This window comes from Meles meles, chromosome 14 (genome assembly GCF_922984935.1).
Source record: "Meles meles chromosome 14, mMelMel3.1 paternal haplotype, whole genome shotgun sequence".
NCBI classification, from domain to species: domain Eukaryota; kingdom Metazoa; phylum Chordata; class Mammalia; order Carnivora; family Mustelidae; genus Meles; species Meles meles.
The window spans coordinates 27,223,541-27,243,820 of record NC_060079.1 but is presented as its reverse complement, the minus strand read 5'-3'; the positions used below and the strand labels follow the sequence as shown (position 1 = coordinate 27,243,820).

Genomic DNA, 20,280 nt, shown 5'->3' with positions numbered 1-20,280 from the left:
TCCAGTTTATTCAGTGATACCATGTTTTCTTGGTTTACTTCAATTACTGAAGTTACCTACTGTGAAAATGTGTGTCGCGTGTGTGTGAAGGCCCCTTGCTCGTCTTGGGGTACACGTGTACACACGTACCCATTAGTAGCAGTGTGCACCGTTGTGGGTTCAGCAGTGGTTCTCTGTGTTTCTGGGCTGTGTTGAACCAGGTGGAGTGACCGAACATAGAGCATCTCTCTGCTGCAGATAATTGCAAACTGGATCACACCATCTTAAATCTAACTCAACCAGCTTGATCCTGGTTCAGTCACTGAACCTCAGAGCACAGGCTTTGGACTCTCAAAGTATCTGGGTGATACACAGAGGTCCTAGTTTGATGGCCGAAAGGTTTGGGTAACTCCCTTTAGCAGACAAAACTACGGACTCACAAAATTACATTGATTTTTGAGTATACTTTATTTATAATTATTCTTTCTTGAAATCTTTTAGAATCACCTTGGTTAAAATCATTACACAAAATAATCTTCACTGTATTTATTATATATGGCACAGAATAATTTAACACTTTATAAATATGTTTCGTTGATGCACAAATGGGAGAAGCACCCTTTGCCAAAAGCAGTACAGTAACTTAGTTCAATTTGGCTACAGTAGCACTTTAAAAAATGACCATGAGATGGCGCTGTGGCCAAGTAGATTAAGTATGTCTAAACCGAGTGTTTCCCCTAACTATATGGCATTTAATTCCTTTCTTTAAATATAGAAGAATCTACTGTTCAACTTAAAGCATTGATTAGGAGTGAGTCCTTTACTCACAGATCCATATATCGTTCAAGCACTGTGTCTCACTGGGGTAGGGTGGGCATGTTTTGAAAGCCTTAGTAGTCAGAAAGTCCCCAGATGGAAAAAGGGTCCAAAAGGGTCCACCATTTTATTTAAGATCACCCAGCTTTTAAAAGGACCACTGTTATCACCACCCTTATAGAATTATGTTAAAGTCTTCCCACAAAATTAGGCGAACTTCCAGTTTATTTAAAGAGCTGATACTTCTGTTACATTTTAATCTGCTTTGACAGCAATAGAAGGTCATAGAAACGTTAGAACATGAATTCACATTTTAATTGACAGGATACAAACATGCAAACATGTGTATATACTGAGTGTTTTCATTAATGACTCTTGTTTTTTCTCCATATAAATATAAATATCGAATAAAGTGCATGAGAACATGTCTGTACATATACACAGATACATGTTTGTCTATATACACTTGAATAGATACTTATGGAAAGAAAAAAACATACACATTTGTAATATATATATAGTCAAAAGACATCAGTCAGGCAGTATTTATGTTCATTCTGATCAAGATTGAGTAAATGGGGATAGAATCTGTAATCTTTTCTCTAATCTTTAATGCAATGTGCAGAGTTATAAACTATGGCAAAATACTTTAGAGCAGAGATATTTTAACATTTGTATTTTTCTCAGTTAGTAAGGTATTATCATTAAAGTGGTTCAGGTCAAATGCAGCCTTGGTATAAGTGGTTTGCTGTAAATTCTAGCTTTGGAATACATACCTTTCAGCCTATAAGAATTAAATTGGATAGCCTTAAAGCATTTCCAAATTACACAGTGGCATCTCCCACATTCTTCAGTTTTCAAATCTACAATATTTTTCAAATGTCTTAGAGCAAAAAACTATTTTTCATTTAATAGAAATTCTTCAATGTTGTAATCTCATCTAACATCTATTTTAGTAAGAATGTATAATTTAATCTAGAGGAATATCAAGGTGAATTAACTACTGTTAAATTCTTTATCTCTTTAGCGAACTTTTCTACAAAACACTGTATTACTGCTCTTTTTTAGTGTCAGTGAGTAAGAAATAAATCAGATTTTTAGGGAAGTAATACAGAAATTTTCCTTGAAACTTTGGTAGTGACAGGTTGGGTCCAGGTTGTGGTGTATTTCTAAACTAACTGCCAATTTTGACCTCCTATGGTGTCCGCCCCTCGCTTACTTGGTGGGTATTTATTGGCAACCAATCGGGAAACTTATTGAGAAAACTACCCTCAGAGTCGAAACAAGCCTTCTTTTGAACAAAGTAAGAAGAAAACAGTTTGAACCAATTCTCAAAATGTCTGTTAATATTTTTGACAAGGACTATTCCAGTTAGGTCATTTTCTTCAAAGGCAGGAAAACTGTTTTAATTCTTTTTATATCCTCCGTACCTGGGACATTTCTTCACAGACAGTATAGACCCAGTAGATGATTGTGAGACCAAAGCTGAACAGTTTTAGTAAAGAATATAGATTGATTGATCTGAAAACATCAATTTACCTGATGGGTGCCAAGAGGAAAGCCACCTGCGTTTTACAGAGATGTCCTAAGGTTCTGCTGTTGTCAGTAGCCGAAAACCCGAGTTTATTCCTCAATCTTGACACAGTTACATCAATACTGCTTACTGTCAGAAGAGCGCATGCACGGTGTGATCGTCAAAGAGCGAGTTACCAAACACTGCTATGGTGCTGTTCAGGAGAAGCAGTTTCTAGAAACGTATTTGGTAATGTTAAATTATCCTTTTGATAGTTTACCCATTAGAACAGACACTAAACAAGACCACATTGGAGATTCAGAATAAAGCACAAAGAGTAGAAGAGAAAGCAGCAGTAGTTATTAAATAACATTTTAAAACTTTTTCACTTCTGAGAAGAATTAGCTTGAAATGCAGCAAATGCCAGCAACTTTGTGATTATTTCCAAATGACATCTTTGAAAAAGCAGGAATGAAAAAGTCGTCAAGTATTTTGTTTAATTATCTTAGCAATACAGATTTCGTAACACTGTCCTTAGTGTCTTTTGTTGTTGTTGTTCAAAATATGTAGCCTAGTAAGTTTTAAAGAGGATTTTTCTTTAAGAGGTCATTATATTATATTCAACCAATTTTCACTAGTTATAGCTATTGTTATTTACAGCAATAGGTAACCAACTCATGCCATGAATTAACAACAGAGTAGTAAGATTTCCACTTGAAATACAAGGTAATTTAGACTTATTTATGGCCTCAATATATTTATACAATAAAAGCTAATTATTTTAAAGACATATCATTTACAATGTTAAAAATAAGTATCATAAAGCTCACAGCTGAAATGCTGTCAGAACATTTTTGAAATGCACATTTTGTGTCATTTAACCCTGCTTTTTTTTTTTTTCATTGACAGAATAAAATGAGGCATATAAATATTATTGTTGGTTCTACTAGACTGGCCTGATTTTTTTTTCCAGTCTCCCTATTTTCTTTTTTTTTTCCCCCCAGATTAGGTGAAAATTTGCCCAGTGTGCCCTCCGTGGTTGCTATGGCAACCAGTCTCTCACACACAGCTAACCTTTTCATTCACTGTGTTAATATTGTCTGTAGGAGCATCTTCTGAATGCTGTTTTCCTAGAGCAACCATACTGTAGTCATTATCTGTGCTCTTGGCATCTTTCTTGGAATTCTTTTTTTGTCCCATTTGGAGCTGACTAGATTTGTAGGCCAAGGCCGGTATAGTGTTCACTAAAATTAACTGCAATGGTTTTTTATTTTCCTTGTACTGACACTGAATATACCGGGAAAAGGCTGACCTGTAGGTCTTGTTGAACAGTGTGTACACGAGTGGGTTGACCGCCGAGGAGAGGTAACCGATCCAAACAAACACATTGAGGAGGGCTCCAATGATGTTCTCGTTGCAGGACTCTTTGCAGATGACGGCCATTATGTTCGTGATGAAGAATGGGCACCACATCACCACAAACAGAAAGAAGACGATGCCCAGCACCTTGCAAGCTTTTTGCTCGTTGCTGATGGACTGCATAGTCCTCCTGCCATAGGATCCTGGCTCCCTGTGGATGGATCGCTGGAAGAGCTTTTCTGAAGACAGGGAACTCTGAGGGAGGAAGCTGAAAGATGATAGTTTGGCCCGTGTGCTAAGATCACTCACACACAGAGTAGCTTCTTTCTGGAGTGACTTGATAGTTAGAAAGTAGGTGATCACCATTATGGTTAAGGGAATGAAGAATGACACGAAAGAGCCGATCAGGACAAAGTTGTCATCCGCAAGTAAGCAACTCCCTTCCTTAAAGACCTTGGAATCATCCTGTAGCCCGAAGACTGGTATTGGCATAGAGATACCTGGAGTTGGACAGAAAATGAGACATGCCTATGAAGGAATTGTCTACATGAGGAGCATTGCTACATAATGGTGGCAGGCAAAGGATTCTATATCAACATTGTTTAAAAGCTCACTATATACTTGCAGTGAGAATTTAAAATTCTGTTGGACTTACAGAGATTAGGGGGTTATTATGTAAATTTAATATATAGTTACAGTAGTGACATTATATATAGTTGTAATTATATGAATATATATAAAACATATATTAACTATATATAACATATGGTTTCTTATATGCATATGTTATAGTGCCCTATAGAGATAGTTCTTTACTTCTTTTTTTTTTTTTTTTAAGATTTTATTTATTTGACAGAGAGAGAGCACACAAGTAGAGGGGAACAGTAGGCAGAGAGAGAGGGGAAAGCAGGCTCCATGCTGAGCAGAGAGCCCAGTGCAGGGCTCGATCCCAGGACCCTGAGACCATGACCTGAGCCGAAGGCAGAGGCTTAACCCACTGAGCCACCCAGGTGCCCCAATAGTCCTTTACTTCTAAAGAAGTATGGGGGATTCCTGGGTGGCTTAGTCGGTTAAGTGTCTGCTCCTTTCCCTCTCTCTCTCCCTCTCCCGTTGCCCCTCCCCCTGCTCATGCACACTGTCTCTCTCTTAAATAAATAAATAAATAAATCTTTCAAAAACAGAAGTATAATAAGTCTAACTTTAACTCTTCATGTTTTATTTTTTTCTGATTACAACATTTACTTATTAATTGAATAAAATACATTCACACAAAAATAAAAATGACCAATGATGCCACCTACCATCCAGAGATAATCACCATTAAAGTATGATGCTATTTCTTTTAAATAAACACACATACACAGCATTCACACACATTTTATAATTGAATTTCATATACAGTTTCTAACTATTTTTCTCCTAACATTGTGCCATGAGTATAATTTATAAAAATGCCCTCATCATTTTGTAAACATATTTTCTTTTCAGAAAATTTGAAAAAGAAAGAAATAATGAATAAAGAATAGTAATATATATTCTTGCCAGCTAGGGGAAATTCTAATTTACATTTTAGGTAGTTTCTTCTTCCATTTACATGCATGAGTAAATATGCATGTATATGCAGTATTTTATGTGCAGATTTAGATCTTCCTCTTCCATTTAACATTCAATCATGAAAATTGCATATATTTAATTAATTATGTTTCAAATTGTCATTTAAATTCTAGTTAGTTGACTACAGTATAATATTGGCTTCAGGAGTCGACTTTAGTGATTCATCACTTATATGCAACACCCAGTGCTCATCATAACAAGTGCCCTCCTTAATGCCCCTCACCTGTCTAGGCCATCCCCCACCCACTTCCTTCTATAACCCTCTACAGTTAAGAGAGAATTGCACATATTTTAAAGCATTTTTAGAAAATATGATTTTCTAGTGTGAATTTAAAGTAGCTCACCAATTATATTTTTTAACTGTAATTTTGATTCTTATTTATTTATTATTATTTTATTTATTTATTTGACATGGGGTGGGAGAACAAACACAAGTAGGGGGAGCAGCAGAGGGAGAAGCAGGCTCCTGCCGAGCAAGAAACCGGATGTGGGGCTCGATTCCAGGACCCTGGTTTCATGACCTAAGCTGAAGGCAGCTGCTTGGCAACTGAGCCACCCACGTGTCTTTGATTCTTTTTTAAAAGAAGCTTTTTGCTACCAAAAAGTTATAACATATGCAGAAAAAAAAACCAAAAGAAAACACTGAAAAACCAAAACAAACCTAGCACATTGAAACCATCACCCAGCTACAACAATAATGAACCCAAGGACGATCTAGTTTCACCCATATTCCTACCTGCTAAAACTTCTCCATGTTATTTTTAAACAGATCCCAGACATCATATCATCCAATCTGTATATATTTTCTTATGTAGATATAAAAGCTACACGTTCTTTAAAAACCTCATATTATCACAATCCTACTCTTAAATAGAAATTTAATATTTCCTTAATATTATTATAGAATCAGTGTTCATATTTCTAATTGTTCTATAAAAATCTTTATATATTTTTAGTAGTAGAATATTCATAACGGCGGAATACAAATAATAAGCAGCTATAAGGGCTCTTGGGTGGCTCAGTTAGTTCAGCAACTGCCTTCGGCTTGGATCATGATCCCGGGGTCCTGGGATCAAACCGCACACCAGGCTTCCAGCTGGGCTGGGAGCCTATTTCTCCCCCTCCCTCTGCTGCTCCCCCTGTCTGTGCTTTCCTGCTCTCATTCTGTCAAATAAATAAATAAAAATCTTTAAAAAATAAGCAGCTAAAAGTTTTCTTGACAAATATGAGAGTTAGGTACAAGACGAGAGAAGACATGAAAATGTGAGCCCATGGTTAGTTGTTCCATCACTGAAATTTGGATGACCCATACACCTCCCTTAGGGACAGGGCTTAGGCAGAGGAGGGAACAAAGTGAGTACAAGGAATGCTTGGCCTCTAATCCTGCTAATTTATCCCCCATGATGTAGGACCATATGTAAGGGAGCTTTACCTGGCCACTCCCATCATTGTACAATTTTTGGGGGCGGGGGAGTGCCTTCCTCTCCACATGATTATGTGATGCCCTAAAGGAAACATCAGGGAAACGAGGAAGGAGAAAAAACATGAATCAAATAACTACTTCGTATAACTTAGTTTAAGATTGCTTCTTCTGTGAAAGGGTAGATGCCATAGTAGCACCCTGGGAGAACATCAGAATGAAGTTTCTTTCTAATCCCTCCCTCAAAGTTGTATAACGGAGTGTCCTGCATACTGCTTCTGACCACCCTTCAGAGTCTAATGAGTGGTTACAATCTAGCCCAGAACATAGGTTCAGTTCAGAGTTGGGAGCTACAGCTTGCTTGACTCTTGTTACCCATCTGGAAGAACTTCTTTCAGGCACTATAATCTAATTTGTGCGTGCTTGGGACAGAGTTTGGCTCTACACAACCATGGGCCCAGCTGTCCTAACCTCGCTTCCCCTCACACTGGCCATCCTTGCAAGAAGGAGGACCTGAACTTGGGTTAATATAATGTTTAACTCGAAGCTTTCTCAGTGACATTTGCCATCATCCTCACAGACTTCATTGACTGTATTTGTCGCTTGTCCAGGCTAGGCCATCCCGGTATTCTTGGAAGGCGGAGATAAATGACACCAGAGCTGGTCTTAAGGACACTTAGTGTGGTTAATGACTCTTCATTTCCTTTATTCCTCTCTGTCCCAGCCTGTTGATAACATTCTGTGGGCCAGGAAGGGATGGAAGGACTATGGCTCCAAAGGGAACATCCTCTCAGACTCTGGACACACACCAGTTTTGTTTAACCTTCAGAAAGCTTTTGATCATAAAAGTTAAGAAATGGGGGCGCCTGGGTGGGTCAGTGGGTTAAGGCCTCTGCCTTCGGCTCGGGTCATGATCCCAGGGTCCTGGGATCGAGCCCCGCATTGGGCTTTCTGTGCGGCAGGGAGCCTGCTTCCCCCTCTCTCTCTGCCTGCCTCTATGCCTACTTGTGATCTCTGTCAAATAAATAAATAAATAATCTTTTTAAAAAAGTTAAGAAATGGTTTCTAAGATGAATGTTTTGTCCTCCAAGTGTTTGAACGTGTATCTGTGCAATGTGTTTCCTGTATTCATCTAGAAGGTTCTACAATGTAGCTGTTCAGTGTAGTTGACTAGAATGGAAACTTTGGAATGAGACAGACCTGGATTTGATTCTTGGTCCTGGCTCTGTGCTGCTGGGCTGGTTACTTCATTCTCACAGCTCCTCATCTATCATATGAGGTTGGCACCAACATGCCTCCAAGGATATGGGGAGGATAAAATGAATCCAATATGCAAAGCACCTAGGACAGTCCTTAGTCCAGAGTGGATGTTCTGCCAATGGTAGATAAACATGGGAGTAGCCTTCTCCACAGAATTATTCAAATTGAATACATTAATTTGATTTTGTTCTATTTTGTCTTAAACCAAAAGAAGTTAAAAAGTTTTGGCTATTGGCTACATTTTAATAATGATGTAATTATTAGCTTCTGCCAGGGTGACAAAGGGCCTCAATGAGTTTTAATTCTGTGCTGCTAGAACTGTTGATCGCTTTTCTAATGTGATGAATTGCAGCCATTACTATTCGTCATGATAACACATAAACAAAAATCAACTGTGTGAATAAAAGGTGTATTATTTTGTTATTAAACACTTGGGTATGCATTTTCTTAATGCAAAAGAAGTTACTATCTTGAGAGTCTTTTGCCCTATTTGTTTGCAATCTGGTGATTTATGTAAGTGGCAGTTCCCAGCCAGAATAAGCTATTACTTAAAACACCGAACTATTACTTAAAAATTCTTCAATCATTTGGAAATCAGATGAGTGTCCTTGTTTGGGAGAAAACACACGTACACACACACACACACACACACACACACACACACACACACATCCCTCTCCAGAATGGCTCAACTTCTGTGGACAGGGATGGAAAGGGATGATGGAGCCATCTTACTGAGGTAGAGATTCCTTTTAGTTGCCAGGGATAAAGAGTCATTTTATTTTATTTTATTTTTTAACGATTTTATTTATTTGTCAGAGGACGAGAGAGAGCAAGCGAGCGCACAAGCAGAGGGAATGACAGGCAGAGGAAGACTGTCCACTGAGCAAGGGGCCTGATGTGGGACACAATCCCAGGACCCTAAGATCATGACCTGAGCTGAACACAGACACTTAACCGGCGGAACTACCCAGGCATCCCTAAAGAGCCACTTTAAAATGGATATGGCAAGAAGGCACAGGCAGGCTGTCTGGAAGGGGGTCCTTGATTTGGAGGAGAAGAATCAAACTAATTTGTTTAAATGGCCCATTCCTCTTTGCGTATAACAAAAATGTCCTACATTTTTGTACAGTCCTATTCTACAGTACCTCTACAGTACTATTCTTTCTCAGTGCCTCACTGCTAGTAAGGGGTCAGTGAGGGTTTATAGAAAGAATATCTAGAGAGTCAGAGCAATACACTGTAAAAGAGGGGAAAGAATTTTACGTCAAAGAACTAGAACATATAGGGAAGCTTTGTGAGTACAAGAAGCAGTTCAAAAACATTCTCCTACCAAGAGAGAGGAAGACGCTGGCTCACAGCCAAGGTTGCGGTCATAGCCATCTGCAGTGCATTAATTTTCTGGCTGCTTTGTTTGATAATAGCTGCTTTTGGAGACCTGACATCTCCTCTCACTTGAAATTTCTGCATATAAAGCATTTCCTTTATGATCAAACAGACAGTAGCTTAAACTACGTGACTCTGCATTTTGTTTAATACATCTTTCTGAGGAGCGGTAAATAGTGAAGATTCACTATCTGCATTGGACCCTCCATGCGCATTTTCATTAAAACCCAGACAATGAAATGAATGGGAAACATTGACACCCAGGAGCATGAAGGCTGGGGCTTGTGTCTTCCTTTTAGGGTAGCTCTGCTTACTGTGCATATCAAGTCTGTACCTCTGCTTCCCATCTAACCACAGTCTGGTGCATGGCCTTCAATCAGAAGCACTGATTGTGAAACATATGCTTTATTCTCAATCCTAGATTTTTATACTTCGATATTTCGGGACCGAATGTACTTCTGAGACGGTGTCTCCTTGGGGAATAAGGTTCCTTACTAAGTACTGACCCTCTGATAGGGGACAGGACAGTGGGAGTTCCCAGGGCCTCTGGTTTTGTGGGAGGTAGAGGGGAAAGAAACAAATACTTCAGGGCTCTTGTGAGAGAGACTGAATTTTGGTTCATAGGTTTCATGTCCTCTGGAACTACTGTCTTTCCTTTGTATGTTAACTTACGCTGAATTTTTTCATGTTGTAAGAATGGACTTACTAGCAGTTTGACAGAAAACACCATAGGTGAAAACTGCAGGATAGTCGTCATATTGCGGGGAGAGAGAGATTGAGTATGTAGGGAATTGGGGCTGGGACTCCTCCTTCTAATACAAAGTGTGAAGCTCAAGAGTTACCAAATTCCTTATAATCTATGGTCTTCAGACAGGCAGAGGTCCAGAAACGTGAGAGCTAGATAAACATGTCAGTTACTCAAGAAATTGTATGCTTCTTCTTAAATCATTTCTTTTTTTCTTAGAATAATTCTTGATATCTCTAATAATAAAGCATAGCTTCTCAAAGTACTTTCACATATCTCCATCGACTCTCGACTTTTTTTTTTTTTTAAAGAATTGTAAAAACATTACCCATACTGTCCTGCGGTTAGATAAAAATTTCACTTTGTGCAAAAGCTGGGGGGAGCAAATTTAGGTAATTTATTTAGAGTCACATAGTCATTTAGGGGCAAAATCAAGGCTCCTACTTAGGTCTCTCATTTCTTATGGATGATTTTTTTACCTGCTTATTTACAAAAGTAGTTATAACAGTCTGACTATTGCAGAGGTCTTTAACATTAGTTCCAGGAAGTCTGTGCTGTTCCTGAAATCTGCAAAATTTTCATATATGTGCATTTTTTTTGAGACAGAGCTTTCATCAGATTAGCAAAAATGTTCCAGCCCCCAAGATAGTTAATAAACGCTAAGTTGTTTCAATACCCTATGTACAGAACACACACACACACACACACACACACACACACACAATTTCTCTACATTTGATACTTTTTTCTTTCATTCTTTAATCTCAAAGTCAGAATTTCCTCTGATGAGACATTATTCATTGAAGCCAGACAGGTATTCCAAAACAAAAATCATTAGAATCAACCCCTAGTTTCTTTTTTATGTGGCAGTTATTCTTAACCTTGGCTGTGTATTAGAATCACCTAGGGGAGCGCCTGGGTGGCTCAGTGGGTTAAAGCCTCTGCCTTGGGCTCTGGTCATGATCCCAGGGTCCTGCTCAGCAGGGAGCCTGCTCCCCCACCCCTTCTCTGCCTGCCTGTCTGCCTACTTGTGATCTCTGTCTGTCAAAATTAAAAAAAAAAAAATCTTAAAAAAAAAAAAAGAATCACCTAGGGAGCTTTTAAAAATTGCACGGCATGGGGTCCAGTCCCAGAGGTTCTGGTATTAGTACTTTTGAAAAATGCTAATGCTCAGGCCCCATATGAACATGTTATTCAAATAAAAAAATATCTGGGCGATACTGATACACAACTAGTGCTGAGAACCTGGGATGTATAAGGTTAAAAGCTTAAGAAAAATGTCTTTATTCTGAGGGGCGCCTGAGTGGCTCAGTCAGTCAAGCGTCAGACTCTGGATTTCGACTCAAGTCATGATCTCAGGGTCGGGAAATCTAGCCCCGAATCTGGCTCTGTGCTGGGTGTGGAGCTAAAGGTTCTCTCTCTCCTTCCCCTCTGCCCTTCCCTCTTCTCCTCCCTCTCTAATAAGTAAATAATGTCTTTATTTTGAAATGAAACTAAAGCTTTGCGTAGTGGAAGTATCATAGCCAATGAGGTTTATCCGAGGCGCGATTATTGCTAATTGAAATGAAACTAAATGGAGTAGTTTTATAGCTGCTCCCTTTCTTTGCCTTGGTTAAGCAAGTCTATTACTTTCCAGTAGGCTTTCCACAGCAAAGCCAAGTGGAGAAATGATGGAGAGGCAAAGAAACCTGTCCCCTGCCCCTCCCTCAAGTTGGGCATGAGTTATCTGGGAAAAAAATTTTATTGATATGAGGTTATTGTATAAATCCACATATTCTTGTTTTAATACTTCATTACGGCTAAATCTCCAACAAGGCTTAGAGCTTGTGTTCTGTCCCAGGCAATGTATGATACTCAGAAGAAGTACTCAGAGTCTCAATGAAGTAGGACCAGCTGTGAACCGCTGCAGTTGCCGGCCCCACTAACTGCCGTCCGGTAGAGTCCTGGAAGGGTGCTATCTTGCTCTTCAGACCCTCATTCCTTTTCCTTTGGGTTCAGTAGCCCAGAAGTTTTGTGTTCATATCATGATCTTACATTCTGGGAAGGTAAAGGGGCTGAATTGAGAATTGTAAGATGTGGATTGTCAACTGTCACTGTGACACCTCGCAGCCTATCCATGTCTTTCATCCCTAGGCAGATTGATTTCCATGGATCATCTTTCTTCCCTGTCAATATGGTATGAAGCCCAAATAGAATCTGAATGATCTGATGGCATATGGTTAAGTTATCAGAGCCTCATTTTGCAGTTGGTATCAGAAGTCATGGAGAAACTTCAAATTCTTCAATTCACCTTGTCATCCGCTGACTCTTTAAATCAGTGGATATTACACTATTCACCAACACTGGTAAAGTTTCTTTTAGGAACATACTCACTAACAGAGGTTTGTTATAAAAAAAAAAAAAAGAGAGAGAGAGAGAGATTCCACGGGGTGCCTAGTTGGCTCAGTGGGTTAAGCATCTGCCTTCGGCTCAGGTCATGATCTCAGGGTCCTGAGATCAAGCCCCACATTGGGCTCTCTATCCAGTGGGGAGCCTGCTTCCTCCTCTCTCTGCCTGCCTCTCTGCCTACTTGTGATCTCTCTCTCTCTCTCTCTCTCTGTGTCAAATAAATAAATAAAATCTTAAAAAAAAAATTCCAGGGCGCCTGCATGGCTCAGTTGGTTATGCGTTGACTCAGGTCATGACCTCAGGGTCATGAGACTGAGCCCTGCTTTAGGCTCCCCACTCAGCAGGCAGTCTACTTGAGATTCTTTCTCTCCCCCCTCAAATAAATAAATCTTTTTAAAAAAGAGAAAAAAAATAATCTTTGCCCCATATTACTGAACCTCATCTTTAAAGGATCACATTTTGTTTTCCATTTGTTTTAAAAGGGACAGATTTTGTAGTGATTGTTTCTGAAAGCTTGGAGAATGAGTCTCACATGTGACATCTTGTTTCAGAGACTCAGGCCTAGAGTGGCATAGAGTGTGTGTGCAGAAACAGTTATGGTATCTGGAAAGATGGCTGCAGCAGGTGCCTACATAATCCAGGCCTATAGGTTGTCAATTCTTCCCCTAAACTCTTTTATACACACCTTCCCAAAGCACCACATTTATCGTATTATGTAATGAAGAACTATAGTGTCCCTAATGCTCAAGCCATTACCAACTACTGAACCCATCCTCCAAGGTCTTTGTGGTCTGGTCTTTTTTTTTTTTTTTTTTTTGAGATTTTTAAAAATTTATTTGAGAGAGAGAGCATGAGATGGGGGAAGGCTAGAGGGAGAAGCAGACTTCCCGCTAAGCAGGAAGCCCAATGTGGGACTCAATCCTAGGACTCCAGGATCACCACCTGAGCCAAAGGCAGTCGCCCAACCAGCTGAGCCACCCAGGCACCCAGTCTTTGTGATCTGGTCTTAATGTGACCATTCAGTGTTCTCTATTTTTGACATAGTCATGTGGTGTTTTCTCTTTTCTTTATGCTATCTCTTGAACTATTTAGGATGGAATTATACATAGCTTGATTTTTCAGCTAAGCACCTAGCATGATCTGAGGAGCTCTCTAGATCTGCCTGCTCCCTGCATGTGTCTTTTTCCAGACGCTTGCTTTGTACACTGCCATGTCCCACTGTTAGAATGAGAGAGATCCCATGTTTTTGTACCTGTAGAACTTCCAAGGGTTAACTGTTAATCCAAGCTCAAGTTGTAGTGGTACAGAGGCACATAGCAGGGGAGACTCCTGGGGGCATGGCCCTTGGAAAGGGAAGCAGTCATAGGCCAGAGGACACAGAGCATAGCTCAGGGATGCAGGTCAGAGATGGATGTGTGTCTGTGGCATGTTGGGTTTCCCATGAGGGAAGGTGCGCTGGAAATAGTAAGTGGATGGTACAGACTCATTTCTCCATTTTGCCCTGGACCAGTTCCGATTCTCCTCTTCCTTGAAATGCTCTACCAACCAGTGTGGACTCCAGAACTCTGTGGCAGACTCCTAGGGGTGGCAGCTGGCTGGGCATGGGGGACTGAGGTAACCTCATTTTGTGGCTACATTTGCATAGGAAGCAACTTGTTTTTGCTTCGATTGTATGATTATTTGGGTTTTAGGGGCTACGGATGGAGGTTACATTCCCAAACCATATCCTACATTGAAGAGATAGCTCATGACATCTTTCTTTCAAGACATCCTCTGTTGGAAGCTTTCCTAAAGTTCTATCTGTAATAAGAAACTTTTTACTCTATATTCCTTCATTGCCCCCATTAGTAATTTATACTGCACTAATTTTACACTTCTAATACCATAGGATTTTTCTCTAGGAGCGTCGGTTCACCCATGAGATGACAATCTCATTAGTGGCAGGGACATCTTTTCCTTATTTCAAGCACGGCATCTGATGTAATTCTCATCCTAGGCACTTAGTAAATTCTCATGGGATTGATGAGTAAGTGAATGAAGGGGGGAACAAAGATAAGGAGTTATAATAAATGTGAATCATAATCACTTTTATAGACACAGCTTAAATTCACTGAATTATCTTATAATGTATCCCTTCATTTTTGCTGGGAAAACACAGTGTGGCTGCTAATTAGCTGCCAAGGGCAGAAAGAAGGAAAGTGGATATTACCATGATGTTAATTTGTGTACTTTTCTCCTGAGAACTCCGTATAAGACCAACCAGCACAGGCACTGACCACCTTAACAGCTAAAGTCACAAGGGAAAAGATGCCATAAAACAAATTGTTTGTGTGGGAATCAGGAGACCTGGGTTTATTCTTGCGTGTTTTGACTCATCACCTGGATTTAGAGTTGTTATTTTTCTCCAAGCTTTTTTTTTTTCAGATAAATTAAGCAAGTATGTATTGAGAAACGAGAGCGTTAATACAGCAAGAATAGCACAGAATGGGTCACCCCACGATGCAGGTGTGCTCCTGTCAATCACTGGCTGGGAGACCCCCACGTTGCTTAACTTTAAAGCCTCCCTCTGTAAGGCAGAGATAATAAACAGAGGCCTTCCTTAATTTACAGATAGGGCTTTGGTGAAAAAATAGTTGAGTCTATGCTAGACTCTTAGGTGCCACAAAAGGCCTTTGAGAACCTTTATGGAGCCTCAGATCTTAGGAAAGCAAAATAGACACACCTAATTTACAAAGACAGTAGTGCAGAATCGAATGAGACCAAGAGGCAAAATAGATGATGTGGATTCAGACTGATGTGTGAGGTCAGAATGTGGTGTTATCGTGTGTTACTGTCTCCGGGAAGAGCTGTGGAGGAGACGGGATTGCAGATTCGGGTCTTGTGCTGTGGATGGCAGGCGGGGGTAGGGGGGCAGGAATATGATCGCTGTGCCTCCAGGCCTGCACTCTGCCTGGCCTTGCTGGGGCTGAGTTCTGCCCTGTCTGGCGGGCCCCTGTGAACTCAGGGGCAGGCACACATGTTATTTCTCAGGGACATCAAGCAGGTCCTCTCTGTGTGATAGCAATCAGCTTCAGTCATTCATCCATTAATTAAATATTAATTGAACATACAGTGAACTAGGTACTTCAGGAATTTAAGAGGAAGAAGGTACTTGAGGCTATAATCACTGCTTTACAATCCAAGACTTTTTGCTGTCATTCATGAACTCATCAATCCAAACCAAGACCGGGGAGAAAAAGGCACAGAAATGTAGGCAGATCAGCTCAGGTCATGATCCCAGGGTCCTGGGATCGAGCCCCGCATCGGGCTCTCTGCTTGGCTGGGAGCCTGCTTCCTCCTCTCTCTCTCTCTCTGCCTGTCTCTCTGCCTACTTGTCAAATAAATAAATCTTAAAAAAAAAAAAAAAAAAAAAAGAAATGTAGGCAGAAAAACTAAGGTTAGCACGGGTATCCGTTGGTTAAAAGTAACACAAACTAGGTAAATCTGTAGTTAGCCTGAAGGTTTGTTTTTTTTTTTAACATTTTTAATTTATTTTTTGACAGAAAGAGAGAGACAGTGAGAGAGGGAACACAAGCAGGGGGAGTGGGAGAGGAAGAAGCAAGTTTCCCATGGAGCAGAGAGCCCGATGTGGGGTTGGATCCCAGGACACCGGGATCATGACCTGAGCCAAAGGCAGACACTTAACAACTGAGCCACCCAGGCGCTCAAGCTTGGAGTTTGTTTTAAAGGCGGCTTAATGCAGGATAGCAGTTCTCAAATGTTTTTGTCTCAAGTCTCCTTTACACATTTAAAAATGATTGAGGATTCCAGGAGCGCTTGGGTGGCTCAGTCAGTTGAGCATCTGACTCTTTTTTCTTTTCCTTTTTTTTGTTTTTTTTTTTGTTTTTTTTTTAAAGATTTTCTTTATTTGAGAGAGAGACAGTCTGAGAGAGAGCAAGCATGAGAGGTGGGGAAGGGCAGAGGGAGAAGCAGGCTCCCCGCTGAGCAGGGAGCCTGGAGATGGGGCTTGACCCCAGGACCCTGAGATCATGACCTGAGCTGAAGGCTTAATGGATGGGACCACCCAGGCGCCCCAGTATCTGACTCTTGATGTTGGCTGGGATCACCATCTCAGGTCCCAGGATGGAGCCCCATGTAGGCTCTGAGCTCAGCACGGAGTCTGCCTGTCCCTTTCCTTCCCCTCTGGTCCTCCACCACCCTCCTGCTCCCTGCTTGCAATCATGTTCTCTCTCTTCCAAAAAAATGATTGTGGATTCCAAAGAATCTTTGTTTCTGTGGATTATACCTATAAATATTTGTTGCATTATAAATGAAAACTGAGGACACTTAAAATAATTTATCAGTTCATCAAAAATAGCTAACAAACCCCTTGCCTATTAACATAAATAACATTTTAATGAAAAATAATTAAATCTTCCCACAACAAATCAAATAGTGTGAAGAAGGGCATTGTTTCAGTTTTGAAAGCCTCTTTTAATGTCAGGCTTAACAAAGAATGGCTGGATTCTCATAGATGCTTCTGTTTTAGTCTACTATATCACATAGCATATATCCTCCATTAAACCCCACTGTATCTTATAAAAGGATGGAAGGGAAAAGGGACGATAATACCTTATTTCTTCTGAGCTTTATTAAGATATAATTGATATATAACATTGTATAAATTTAAGATGATTTGATACACCTATACATTGAGACATGTTTGCCACAATAAGGTTAGTTACCACATCCTTCATCTTACACACTTACCATTTTGTTGTTATTGTTATGGTGAAAACATTAGAGTTCTACTCTCATAGCAACTTTGAAATATAGAATATGGCATTATTAACTATAGTCATCATAATGTACCTTAGAACTCATTTATTTATATTTATCTTATCTTATAACTGAACTTATTTATCTCATAACTGAAAGTTTATATCCTGTATCCAACATTTCCCCATTTCCCACCTTTCAGTCCTAGTTAACCACCACTCTACTCTGTTTCTATGGAGTTTGATATTTTTAGATTGCATGTGTAATGGATACATATAGTATCTGTCTTTCTTTGACTTATTTCATTAGCAAAATGGCCTCAAAGTCCATCTATGTTGTCACAAATAATAGGACTTCCTTCTTTTTTGTGGCTGAATAATACTACATTATATGTATAAAGGAGGTTGAATAATATTGCAATACACACACACACACACACACACACACACACACACACCACATTTTCTTCATCCATTCATTAGTGGGCACTGAGGTTGTTTCCCTGTTTGACTATTGTGGTAGTGCTTCAATGAACACGGGTGATTTCTTTTCCTTTGGATATTATTATGATGATGATGGTGATGATGATGATGATGAAAATAGTATTGACCCCATAAATGTCTTGAAAATGTCTTGGGTATCGTCAGAACTCCCAGGAACACACTTTGAAAGCCACTGATATAGGAGAAAAAACCATCAGCTTGAAATCAGAAAACCCAAGTTTGGGTTTCCTACAACCTTTAAGCAAGCCACTTAATCCCTGTGAGAATTTTCATCTTTTAAATGAGGATTATTTGATTATTTAATAGGATTCCCTTTAAAAGATTATCATGAGGGACAATGGGAATTGCTATTCCTTTGGTAGTAAAATACAGTATTGTCTAGCAGATGGAAATCATAGATAAGAATGTTCCACAGCCTTCCTCAATATGCTGAGTTCTTCATTCTATCTAAAATCCTTCTATAGCTCAAACTTCCAATGTTTGGTTGTGACAGAAATCCAAACCAGCTTGATGTCATCCTTACAGTTTAAGCTTAAAAATTTGTGTCTTGCTTGCTTGCATAGAGTTCTGTTAATAAGGAACCTGTTCATCACTTAACATAGAGGCCTTGCAGAGCAGGACCATCTCTCAGAGGGTTGATAATGGACTTCTCAGCCCTGTAATTTTCCATAACTAAATGGTGAAAATTTAATGACCTCTCTGTGGATGTTAACAATTAAGTCAACTGCTAGGACTACTGAGTAATACGTGTGCAATATGATATTGCTGTAGAAAATACATGTAGGATTCACAGAGCAAGAATAAAGAGAGATTTCTACTGTGCACGTCCTCTGTGGGGACAAGAATGGCCTTATAAAACCTGGGGCTTCTTCCACAGGTATTAGGGTTCATAGAAATTAATGTGAATGGCTTTCTCCCAAGATACCCCCACTGAAAGGTTCTCCAAGATATTTCCGCCATTGCTTGTTTTATCATTTAGGTTACTTTGGTTTTAAGTAGTAGAAGCTGATTTGGGCTGATTTAGCAGAAAATGAGTTTAAAAAATGATATTGAGTAGTTTAAAGAATTCTTGACAGGGCTGGGCTCCAGACTAAGATTCCAGGAATTCAGTTGCATTATGGACTTGGTTTGATAGAGGAAATTTCTGCTGTTTTGCTTGTCCACTGAGCACCAGGAGGAACAACCACAGAAGCTCCTGCCTCACCAATGCAACTTCTATAACAGGGATTCAATTATGCACCTCCTGGAAGCCTCACACCTGGGCCACCTCCATGCTGGCAAGAACGGAGATGGTTTGCCCGTCCTGTTTGTTGACTTTGTTCTTTTCCCGTCACAGTTTTGCCAAGGCATTGCTATATGGGTGAACCTAGGCTATAAGCCAATGTCCTAGCTATAAGGAAGGCTTAGAATTTGAGTTCTGCCTCTTGGGAATTTCCCCAAATATGGAAAGGTTAGTTGAAAGAGACAGCCAGCCACAAATATGATAGGCACCCATTTGACCCGACCTTTGCATGGCATGATTCGTAGCTGTTGTAATTGGGCTGGGCCAGGGAGATGCCTCTTCCAAAGATGGCAATGCTATAATTTCTGGCCTTTTCCTATTTTTATCTTTTCTCCGTGATCGTCCCCTTTCTCTGTCATCGCTGTAGTCAGCGTATGTTCATGTATTTAATACTTAAAAATGAGTCAATCTGAACATTACACACTGGTATCTATGAAGTGCTTATGGAGCTAGCCTGGTAATTTAAGTGAGCTATGTCCTGACCTATAAGACAGGAGAATAATGCTCGGTAAACTGGACAGCGTCTAAGGACAATCAAGTTCGGTTAAAAAATTATACATTGTGCAAGCCAAAGAAGACATATCTCTGGGCTAGACAAAGTTCTCATTATTCATTTAGCTTGATACAGGTTTAGAACTTTAAAGTTCCTTGGGATTCTTCTTTTTCATATGTCTTATGGGCTGCTTGTCTTGGTGCTCTTGGAGTTACTGTCCCTGTATGGATAGACTGACACTATTTTTACCACTAGGCTTAAATATATTTTTGCCTTGGTTCCTAAGTTCAGTGATCAAGCAAGGTCTTTCTCAGCTTGGGTTTCTTTTTCTTACTTTTTTTTTTTTTAGTTATTAATATTTTTTGTTATGTTATGTTAGTCACCATACAGTACGTCATTAGTTTTTGATGTAGTATTCCATGATTCATTGTTTGCATATAACACCCAGTGCTCATTGCAATACGTGCCCTCCTTAATACCCACCACTGGGTTCATCCATCCCTCCACCCTCCGCCCCTCTAAAACCTTCAGTTTGTTTCTCACAGTCTGCAATCTCTCATGGTTCGTCTCCTCCTCTGATTTCCCCCTGTTCATTTTCCCCTTCCTTCTCCTAATGTCCTCCATGCTATTTCTTATGTTCCACATATGATAATTGACTTTCTCCACTTGACTTATTTCACTCAGCATAATCTCCTCCAGTCCCAACCATGTTGATATAAAAGTTGGGTATGCATCACTTCTGATGGCTGAATAATATTCCATTG

The 20,280-nt window shown here is 39.8% G+C and overlaps 1 protein-coding gene and 1 pseudogene across 2 annotated transcripts in view; one reads left to right on the top strand and one right to left on the bottom strand.

Annotated features, from left to right (window-relative positions):
* Window positions 1-472: 472 nt before the first annotated feature.
* Window positions 473-20,280, bottom strand: part of HTR2A (5-hydroxytryptamine receptor 2A) — a 64,840-nt gene continuing 45,032 nt past the window's right edge. For both annotated transcript variants that reach the window (XM_045978551.1, XM_045978552.1), the window contains one exon: window positions 473-4,167. In XM_045978551.1, the coding sequence (XP_045834507.1) occupies window positions 3,368-4,167 (800 nt within the window). In that variant the 3' untranslated portion in view covers window positions 473-3,367. The remainder of the gene's footprint in view (window positions 4,168-20,280) is intronic.
* Window positions 11,590-11,792, top strand: LOC123925339 (annotated as a pseudogene).